Genomic DNA, 10,779 nt, shown 5'->3' with positions numbered 1-10,779 from the left:
TAGTCGGGCTTAAAAAATTTTTCTGCAAAAACTAACACTCATCGGAATTGGTTGAATATCACAGAATACACTCAAAATGGAATGCTGATTCCGGGAAAATTGTTTTCTCATTCTTTTTGCTACAAAATAAAACAAAAGAAGCGAAAGTAGAAGGGATAAATGTCAGGTGTAAACGTAATAAAAATGACGTCAGTTCTAAACTATAGTGAAAGAACTCAGTTTGCGTCTTGTATGTGGTAAAAGCACTGCCAAGCGGTAACTATTAAAAAAAATCAAGGACATCCGTTAGTAATCAACGATGACTCCATTTGTCAAAATATTTTCCTTTTCTGTGATGACATTCAATCTAGACGACTTGCGCTGCGTGCCGTTATGTTACGTTAATAGGAAAGTATTCCGGGTAGTCGCTAGAAAATTATGTAATACTAGTAAATTACAGCAGATCAGACACATATACCCATTTTTGTTGATGTTTTTTTTTTTATGAAGTAGGACGTCGCTTTACTAAAAATGACTTAATTTATTAGTCGTGCAATTCTTTAATCATTCGTTATCAAATGATAAGTCCTGAAAACGTTTCCGAAACACCCAGATAGAGGAGAAGGACTATGAAAGAAAGAAAAGGAATGAGGTGTAATAAATTCATAAAAATAAAGAGAGACAACAGAAGAAGAAAAGTCAAGGCAAACAGCGACAACAGTGAAATAACCCCAACAGGTGCGAAAGTGTCGTCGATTTATCGACCCTTTTCCCGACTGACACTTTTTTAAGGAAAACGCTTGAGCCGCTTAGGGTCACGCATGGGTCCGTTAATCGTGCGTCCTTGCACGCTTCTTTCAAACGCGAGAACAAAGATATTCCAAAAACGTTTTGTCGGCCAAACTGCCACGTCGTCATTAGAATAAATGGTGTGACAGCACAACTTTCAGCCAAAAACCACCGAATTTTTTTAGAACAATAAAAATAAAGTGATCGAACAGTAATTTATTCCTACGGAATGGTGCTCTCGTCTACCCTAAACATATAGTGAAATAATGAATAGTGAGAACAATTAACCAGCCAAGTCGTCGCGGCCAACGGAAGTTAAGATACTCGCGTCACTCGGTAGCAGCTGGGAATGGAGCTGGAGTCGATTCATTTCAACTGACATGGGCTAGATACCACCAGCAAAGGAGCCAGATGGTTCCTACCAGTCCCACTTATATAGGCTAGTTATAGTTACACACAGCATGTAGGCAATCGGCAGGCCTATGCGGTAGTGAAGGAATTTTTCACAAAGTAAAGGAGAAATGGATGTTTGTGTGCTTCAACTCCGGAAATAAGAAGTTTGTAGAGTACGGCTGATGGTCCCTGAACACCAGCGATTTCTTCCTCTGCTTAACACTTCTCCAATTTCCGTTTCAGATCTTGTATCAGTTTAAAAAGCAAAAGGGCACTGAGGCTTTTATGCAAGCTAGCATTGTACACTGCCCGCGTGCCAGTGAAAACTATACCAAAAATAAGGATGGAAAAAGTAAATATTTTCGTCTTTGTGCACGATGAATGTGTAATGTAGTGAGATTCCCAACAAGACAAAACGAGATATTCGCATTACAGTACTTATATAATAATTTTTTTTTTTTGTGTGTGCATGTTTGAAATTTGACAAACAAAAACAAACAGGCGAAATAAAAACACCAAATGTTAAACAGTTAGAAAGAAATTCGTCTTTTCTTGTTTGCTTATTCTCTTCTCTTCATCTCATTGTGATCAGTTTCTTTTCTGGCGCTAGTGACTGACGTGTGTATAACAACTGTACTATGTATTTAGATCTTGGCTTCATTCCAAGACGAATGGTAGTGGTAATGCGACGAGGACGATGAAGATGATGACGACGAGTTCGCGACGGGGAAGCTGCCGGATAGATCAGCGGAAGAAGACGCGGTGGAAACACCGACGGCGGTCATCGACGTCTCACGGCTCATACCCGCTTCATTAGTTTCAATACCACCAGCACTACTACTGACGGATTGCTGTTGTTGGTGGTGATGTCGGTTGCTGCTACATCCGTTGGCCGCGTAAGCGAGTGGACTTGATCCGCTAGCGTAACTTGAATTTCCCGCCAGGTGATGGCCGTCTATTTGAGAAGAGGAATACTGACATAGCAATTTACCTTATAGTTTTAAGAATTTAGAATACTGAGAGCAACTAACTAAGTAAATTGCTGTGAGACATGGTCGGGTAGTTGGCCATGGACTGATAAGCGAAATGCGGCTGATGTAGAGATGGCTGCATCTAGAAAATTTGGATTTCAAATGCAAATCCTATTTTGCAGCTCTGAATGATTGTATGGTTTATCAAGTAATATTATACCTGGGGCGGGAGTGATGACTTCCTAAACGGTGCTTGCAATGCGTTGAAATTGCTATGATGGGCGGATGTATAAGTGAGTGAAGACGTCTGATGATGGGCCCCAGTCCAACAAGCGGCCCTTTACAAGAACGTAAACCATGAGAAACCATTGAAATACGAGCCCAAAACAAATACAATGGTGTCTTACGGAGAATAAGCTGGGGGGGCGAAAAATGTACGGCCAATATGTCCACTTAATGCGTCCGAATTGAAGAGGGGCTTGTTGAGAGCGGCGGCCGCGGCAGCTGCGGCCGCTGCTCTGTTACTCATCGAATACGGTCGTTTCATTCGACGTCTTCGCTTGTAATTTCCATTCTCAAACATGTCTTCATATTGGGGGTCTTTTGATACACGAAATCATGTAAATTTGCCGTAAGTATGTTACAATCAATGTTTGGAAAGGGAATATTTTACCTAGGGTCCAATAGTTTCCTTTACGATCGCCTGTCGCATTTCCTTCGCGTGGGATTTTGACGAAGCATTCGTTCAGGCTTAGATTGTGTCGGATACTGTTCTGCCATCCCTTTTTGTTCTTCTCGTAATAAGGGAACTTCTTAGTTATGTAACTGCAAACAACCAAATGAAACGTTTAAAAAAATAGGCCAAATACATGCATGAACAAAATCACGAACTTGTAAATTTCGGACAGGGTCAATCGCTTTTCACGACTCTCTTTGATGGCCATAGCAATTAAAGCCACATATGAATAGGGCGGTTTTATGTTGGGATTGTAATCCGATTGTTGTTGATGCTGTGTTGGCGACAGTTGCTGATCCGTCTCGGATTTCGTTGCCGACGACGAATGTTGTTGTTGCAGCGCCGACGATGAAGAAGATTGTTCCTTGCGGTGATCGACAGATCTTTTCATTGATAACTGATCTCCGTGTTGCTGCTGGTGAACGGCCGCGTACGACGGTAGATGATTTTTGTGATGGTGAACCTCAATCGCTGATTGCTGCAAAAAGTACTGCTGCTGTTGATTGCTGACGTGTTGTTGGTAACCTAATAATCACCGAGAATGCAAGAAATTTCGCGAAGTTAATTTTGTTTATTTGTTTTGTTCTGGGTTCGACATTTTTGTTTGCCACTTACTCGACAGCAGGTGATGCTGCTGAGATGGTGATGGTGACGGAGTGGAGATCTCCTGCTTGATCTTGAGGCCGCTCGACGGGTCCATCATCATGTCCTGTAGCGGCACAATCACAGACATACAGCAGCCAAACGGTCATCAGGCAGAGTTGCATAGAAACTGAAGAAGGCCCGCATCTCATATAGATTTTAGGCAGCAGCCAGAGCAAGCAGCAGAGATGACGATGGTAAAAAGGCCATCGAAGATAGAGAGCGCATATCAAAGGTTATCAAAGCCAAAAGGCGTGGGTCACCGTTTCTCTATTTCACATCGAATACGAAGCCCAATGAGAGTAAGCTATGCGTTTCTACTCTGTCTGTTCTACTGCCAAAGATCGAGCCGTCTTCTTTTAGAAAACTATGCTGCCATTTAGTCTTATAAGATATTGAATTCTTACCGTTCGTATCATGTTTGCTACGATCGAGGATGCTGCGCCAATGGCTGGATTCTTGCCGTCGCTGTTATGACGTAAAACAGTGACGAATTAAACTTGAACTTGTTCCTTTTTTCCAATCACAGCAATCGTTGCAAGTGCCACATAAATATGCATGTGCAATTCTATCGAATGCTTTGCGTCTAGTTGCAGCACTTTTTCACTGTTCACGCCGGCAAATAATATTGACACAGTACGTCTTTCCCTTGCAAACACAAACTGAGCAAAAAAAAATGTTTTGTTATGCAAGTGATCAACCCTACTTCCTATTGGTTACTAGTTGCGCTCAAGATCACATCAAACCTTCTTATTCAATCGTTTTCTCGGCCAGTTTCACTTGTGTTATGTAGTAGCTTCTTCACCAGAAGATTATAAAGACAGCCCTCGTACACCAGACACACAGTTCTCAGTTCGATCTAAACGACGCAAACGGACCAAAGGCATGCGCGTGCGTGTTTGAGCATGCATACATACACAACGTGCATACCCCATTTGGCTGTTTCTTATTCTTCTTTTCGGCTACTGACGAAAAACATTGTGCTTTCGTCCAATTGGAACAAGCCGACGACGTAACTGGGAGGGCGGAGCTGTTTCCTTTGCACCGGCGCCTCCTAAAGACCCAATCCCGTGAAACCTAAACATAAGCGAGTCCCGATGCTTTTCCTTTTCATCACTGTGTACATTAGAATCATCCTTGTTTTCAGCTGGGGAAGAGAAGAATGCACTGTAGGGGACTAGTAGGGTGTCATGTCGTTTCACCTGTTCTTTAAGCATTTTTCCCAGATTGCCATGTTGATTTTCAATTGCATGGCTACGTCCAGAAAACGCTGAAATTTTATAATTCCAGTCGAACAAAGTCCTGTTTTTGCATAGCAAAAAATCTGAACATGATACGATACGATTTCCCAATACGAAATGTATCGATCACAGCAGTAATATTAGCTAATAACAGCAAGATGCGTCTATATTAAGATCTTACAAAACTCTTGGTGGCTATACAAGGATGAAGATGAGCCGAATGAGAGCAATGGGTCACTTTTCAGCAGACTTGGCTCAATTCAAACTGAAGGCGAAACTGAAATGGCCTTAATTTCTTTCACGATTATTTCTAGCATAATCATCTGTCGTGTTGCTGCCTATTGCGTTAGAAAACGACATCGGTGTCAGCAGACATAACCGGCTACTGATCGGGCGGCCCCGCTTGTCGTTATGAATCTCAGTTGTAATTCGATAGTCGATGATACGCGTACACATAGAGTTCATGCTAGATGCCAGTTTCCGACAATCTGTAGTGTTACTGGCCAAGTCGCATGTTCGTCCGCTGCCTCGTTTCCGATTACGCGACTAACTTAAAAGGCAGAATACTTGGACCGACGAGTACGAACTGACCGCCATCCGTCTCCATAGACGAAATCTTTGATATCTCTTTACCGTTACTAGGACGACAATATTAACCCAGCAATTATTCTTCACTTATTTTTGCTCTTTCCAAATATTCACTGTCTTTTCTAACTTTTTTGCGTTTCGATATTTTCCTTTCTTTTTTTAAAGTAGGCATTTTATTTTTTGTCTATCTGTCCATTCAAATAACAGTGTCCTCCATAAAAGATACACACAAACGCAAAGATTGCTTTGCCTTCAGTATTGGCTCGTTATGAGGCAGCTGGACGAGACGGGAGAGCGATGGAAGAGACCCGGTGGCGGCGGCATTTCGATGGCCATATAGACTTGGAAGCCAAATTTTGTCGCAGAGTTTGGGGGAACGTCGAGTTTGAGTCTGACATCGCGGCGGGTAGTGGTGAACAGCAGGCGCCGGTCATAAATTGCTCGCTTAACCTCAAGTTGTCACCATCTCCTTTCACACTCTTTTTGTCCTTCTCTCGCGCGCTCTTAGCCCATCTATCTATCTGCCTGTACACGTATATCGTGAACTTACTACTTTAGCTCTTCGTTTTAACTGTTGAGGTTTCAACGCTGGCAGTAGCGCTGATTTATTGACCCCAACTTGTAGATCCCTTTGAACTTGACGGGCTAAAAATCAAATATATTTACTTGCAGGATCTAAGAAATTTAGTGTATAGGTAGACGAAGAACGAAGGGAGAAAACAAACAAGGAAAGAGCAAATGGTATAATAGTTAGTGAAATGGAGCCAGAGAAGCTGACTGATTGAAAACAAATCAGCCGGAACTTTAAGGTTTATTTATAAAAATAACCTTTACGGTGGCGGATGTTAGACACTAATCAAGTCATTAAATGCCTCTCGACTCCATCCGGCCCGGTGGCTAGGGCATATCGACCACAGACGTGCCTATAGTAAAAGAACTAGAGGGAAAGAAATCACCTCATCCGGGAAAAATAAGTGCCAAAGAAAGCAAAATAAGTTTCATCTATATCGAGTGTTGATTTATGATGTACTGCATATAGAGCCTCGTTTCTAACGCTTATATTTATTGACATTAACCTTTTGCCATGACTAAGTACACATAAACTACTATACACGATGAGCGCACATTGCTAACGCCCAAGCCATTTCCTATGTCTATCATCACTTTCTTATTTTCTTACGGTTCATCTTTATAAGCGACCTCATAAAAAATGAGTAAAATGTCACCAGAGACTGATCTTCGTTCAAATCTTCTAGGTTTTGCTGCGTCCAAAGGTGATTAAATGAAACATTTCGCCCTATCCGAATACATGGAGTTCTCTAACGAGATAGAGACATTAGTTCAATCGGACTAACGAGTTAAATTCGGTAAAAATCACTAAAGATAACTAAATCATACTTTTTTTTCGAAAGGTTTCAAGTACAATTTTGGATAAAAGAAGAAAAAGTGAAATCTAGACCGTTGCTGAGCTACTAGTTCAGCTTTCGACGCCGCGTGCCAACCCAATTCTCCCCCTTCAGGGTTCTTCATAGACGAAAGGAGTGGAACGGGGGATTGGAACGAGTGGCAGAAAGGCTCGATTCCGTTGTTTAATTGAGCTTCTATACAGGTAGCAGAGCCATATTCGAACCACTTTCGACAGAAACAGAAGAGGTCTATCTTCTATGTAAACTGAGCCCGCTGCCATGGTAACGATCAACATCTGTACCCTTTTGCGTAAGTATGAATTATAATTGCTCGTTAGGCAAGTCAAACAACGTCGAGCCAACATTTTCTTAAGCTCATTAAACTTTGACAACGAAAATATTTCGAACAAACTGCCGATTAAACGGAAACGATCATTTCTAATGATTGCGTTCTCGTTTTACCAATTATCAATCAGTCGCTGGCATCCATGCTGTATCACTACATGTTGTCTAACTTTGTCTTTCACCTTTTGCTGCATACATCCAAATAAATTGAGACGGTTATTGCCATATATTCCATAAAAACCCAAAGCTTTTTTTGTATTTGCATTTACTAATCCAACATTGCTCTAGAAACATCGGTAGCATCCGGTCTTGATTTATGGATAGCTTCACGTGAAATAGGGCGAGGAACGACACGTTCTATCTTTAAATAACTTGCAAGGACAAAAAGCGCGTTGTTTGGAGGGAAACATTGGATCACTATAAATTTGGAATCGAAAATTTACTTTTGAACAAATAAAGGTGAAATATGTCTTGCTGAGGACGGAATGGACAGTTCAGAATACGACCTATGTCCACAATGCCACACAGCATTTTAGAGAGCAATTTTCAGGGGATAGCCATCTGGCGTAATTAGACGTTGGATTCGGAGAGCGTCTAATTGACGGGCTTTGTTGTAGCCTAAAACTCCTGCGATAACGGCAAGTGTTCCAATCCCGCTATAAAGGCTGATCGGATTACCAAAAAGAATAATAGATAGCCAAATTAACAGGGCCCTCTTTACCGTATTCGCCACACTGTTAATTTTGTCAAAGAAAATTTCTTTACATTAAAGGGACTTTTTGGAAATGCTAACAAAGTGGATGGGTTTACCTGTGCGTGACTGGCGTGATATGCTCCAAGAGTGCATATTCAGTAATACTTTGGAAATGGAAAAATGCTCCATTCAGTAGCATGGCACCTACCAGCATGGCAGATAATTGCACCTTTGCCCAATCAACGAGCACAAAGCTCACCATTATTTGAATCATAAATGATGCGAAACTCGTAAAGAACTGCAACTCCGCCGGCCCGTACTTATGTCGTTCGCTGCTTAACAACACTTTTGAATAAACATTTTGCAAACTGGAGTTTATCAAATTACCATAATTGTTTGTCAATGTAGAGAAAACAATAAAATAAAACTTACCATTCTGACAAATTTGTTAACAGAACAGCGATAAAACCTTGCATGTTAAAGCTCAGTTCGGTGGCCGAACACAGCGCCAAGCCACCCATGATTGGTACCAGTGACAAATTGACATACATTCCCGTTTTTTCCCCTATAATTCCAGAAAATCAACTTCTTTTTATTAATTAACAATCACAAAAATTCCAGTAAAGTAATAATTGATGGACTGAATTTTGATACCTGTAAAAACGGAAGAAATCATCACAGTAAACAATGGTGCAGAACTTTTTATTGTCTCTGCAAATGACACAGCAACATAATTAAGTGATGTTAGTCCTAGGACCAGCGTAGTAAACCTTTAAAATACAATTTGAATGAAATGATTTGTACAAAACATAGATTTGTACCTTAAGCTTCCTAAAATAAGCATTGGTCTCTGGAACAGCTTTGTCCTCTGAATAGAAGACCAACCACCACTTGGATGTCGGCTAACAAAAAGCCCACAAGAGTACCTAAGCTGAATGAATCCTAGACACATGCACATCAACATTTGACTCATGGCTAAAACAAAATAAGGATTTTAGTTCTGCAAGAAAATTCTGAATGCAGGCAACTGTATACCAAGTAGCGCAGGATCCCCTTTTAGGTAGGATATGACATACTTGTTTACAAAGAGGTTAAAGGCACTAAACATGTACCAAAGAACCATTAAAATTATGGCTGTTGGATGTCTTAGCCCTATTTTTTCAAAAGGCAGACCGGAATTCTCTTTGTTCACTGGTGAAAGGGAAATCCTTAATCTGAGATCCTCTTCACTATCTACTTCTTTGAAATGTTATATGATTAGGCAAGACCAATATGGATATATATTAAAAACTGAACTTTGAAAAAAAATACCTTCTACAGGCTTCATCTTTTGGTATTAAATTTAACTGCAATACAGAAAATACAGTTTTTAAAATAAGTCTAATGAAAATTCCATTCGGGAGTCGTCCAGTTGTGCAAGTGGTGTCTATAGGAGAAAACAACACGTTGGTTACCAGGGCAAGTTTGGGATTTGACGTCTGACAGTTGTTACACGTGGAAATACGAGTATGCTGTCGTCTGCCAGATACAAAAAAATAAAGATTTAAAATCACCTGAGGCACCTACAGCCTATATGTCTGACGTTAATGGAATCATGGTATAATCTTGATAAATAATTCTTTCATCGTAGGAACTACGAACACACTATTTACTTCTAATTCGTTACGAATAAAAATATATAATAAATTAAATAAATAAGTATATCGATTGGTAGACAAATCAAATGCTGAGTTGCAGCTTTAACTTTCCAAAGGGGCCTCGGGCTTATTTTGTCGGGCTTAAAATTTCTATCGTAACTACTTTTATATTTTAGATTACTCAAAATCCATAAGCTACCCGCCAAAACGAAGTTCATTTTCGCGATTCTCGTTATATTTTGAATCTAAATCATGTAGAGTTAGCAATTTTTAAGTACGCCAAATTTTGTACTGCATCGCGCTAACGCTGCTGCGTACTGGCGCGCTAGTAAGTACTTCGATTCGATGTATTAAAAAAAACAGTTGTATTAATGAAAAATAGAACAATTTTCCCAGAATCAGCATTCAATTTTGAGTATATATTGTGATATTCAACCAATTCCGATGAATGCCGGTTTTGCAGAAAAAATCTTAAGCCCGACTAAAATAATAAGACCGACTTTTCTTATTTTTTGCACGAATATTCGGTGTAATTCAAAAACGACTAACTTGACAAGAAAACGAGTGGCTTTTTCTGAATCAGCGTTAATTTTGATTATACTGTGTGATTTTCATGGAATTCCAAAAGATGTCATTTTTGGTCGATTTTGACAAAAGTGGTAAGGCTATAGCCTTTGCACTTTTTCATTTTTGGCTAAATTTTAAAGTTCGCTTAAAATACGTGGTTTCGATTCAGAACGGAATGCACATCACGGAAATCAAGTTTATTTTTCGATAGGCCTTATGGTTTTTTAATTAAACATAAAAAACGAAAAAATAAGAAAAATCGGGCTTATTATTTTAGTCAGGCTTAAAAAAATTTTCTGCTAAAACTGACACTAATCGGAATTGGTTGAATATCACGGGATATATTCAAAATTGAATGCTGATTCCGGGAAAATTGCTATTTTTTTCATTACTCTAATCGTTTTTGAAATAGACCGAGTATTTGACGCAATGCTAGCGCGCCAGTACGCTACAGCGCTAGCGCACAATTCCCCCCCCCCCCCCCTGCAATTTTCTTCCTTCCAATTCCACACTGAACAGCCGCAACACCATCTATGGAGCTTTACATGCACAGCTCAAGCTCTCCAATGCCAAGGGTACCCTAGTGACTACTCTTGGGATACTTCATGGTTTTAGTTAGCAACTTTCATTTTGCAGCTGTAAGAAAGACACGAGGTGTTAGCTTCGAATCCTTGTTTGCATAAAAACGCTAATATGGCTAAGCTGAGTCCCGATACCAAAAAGAAACTGACCGCCGTTGTCAATTTCGGAAAGACGATATTTCATTGGAGCTTCATCCCCACAGTTCTTTA

At 40.2% G+C, this 10,779-nt stretch overlaps 2 protein-coding genes across 5 annotated transcripts; both read right to left on the bottom strand.

Annotated features, from left to right (window-relative positions):
- Positions 1-1,528: 1,528 nt before the first annotated feature.
- Positions 1,529-4,406, bottom strand: LOC130691926 (fork head domain transcription factor slp1-like). Of its 2 annotated transcripts, XM_057514966.2 has the most exons (8): positions 3,918-4,406; positions 3,484-3,577; positions 3,024-3,393; positions 2,806-2,957; positions 2,540-2,732; positions 2,353-2,470; positions 2,193-2,274; positions 1,529-2,116 (listed from the first exon to the last, which is right to left on the bottom strand). In XM_057514966.2, the coding sequence occupies exons 1-8, from the start codon at positions 3,927-3,929 to the stop codon at positions 1,806-1,808; spliced, it is 1,332 nt and encodes a 443-aa protein (XP_057370949.1). In that variant the 5' UTR covers positions 3,930-4,406; the 3' UTR covers positions 1,529-1,805. The 2 variants fall into 2 exon arrangements, with proteins under 2 accessions (XP_057370949.1, XP_059352469.1); XM_059496486.1 differs by lacking the exon at positions 3,918-4,406 and having other exon boundaries at positions 3,484-3,841.
- A 2,918-nt stretch (positions 4,407-7,324) lies between these two features.
- Positions 7,325-9,287, bottom strand: LOC130692453 (solute carrier family 35 member E2A-like). 3 transcript variants are annotated; one of them, XM_057515562.2, is made up of 7 exons: positions 9,096-9,287; positions 8,820-9,023; positions 8,606-8,759; positions 8,439-8,554; positions 8,217-8,349; positions 7,901-8,152; positions 7,325-7,824 (listed from the first exon to the last, which is right to left on the bottom strand). In XM_057515562.2, the coding sequence occupies exons 1-7, from the start codon at positions 9,109-9,111 to the stop codon at positions 7,623-7,625; spliced, it is 1,077 nt and encodes a 358-aa protein (XP_057371545.1). In that variant the 5' UTR covers positions 9,112-9,287; the 3' UTR covers positions 7,325-7,622. The 3 variants fall into 3 exon arrangements, with proteins under 3 accessions (XP_057371545.1, XP_057371546.1, XP_057371547.1); XM_057515563.2 differs by having other exon boundaries at positions 8,820-9,020; XM_057515564.2 differs by having other exon boundaries at positions 8,820-9,017.
- Positions 9,288-10,779: the final 1,492 nt, after the last annotated feature.

Source organism: Daphnia carinata, chromosome 1, assembly GCF_022539665.2.
Source record: "Daphnia carinata strain CSIRO-1 chromosome 1, CSIRO_AGI_Dcar_HiC_V3, whole genome shotgun sequence".
NCBI lineage: Eukaryota > Metazoa > Arthropoda > Branchiopoda > Diplostraca > Daphniidae > Daphnia > Daphnia carinata.
Note: the sequence above shows the minus strand (reverse complement) of the source record. Positions and strands in the feature narration are given on the sequence as shown.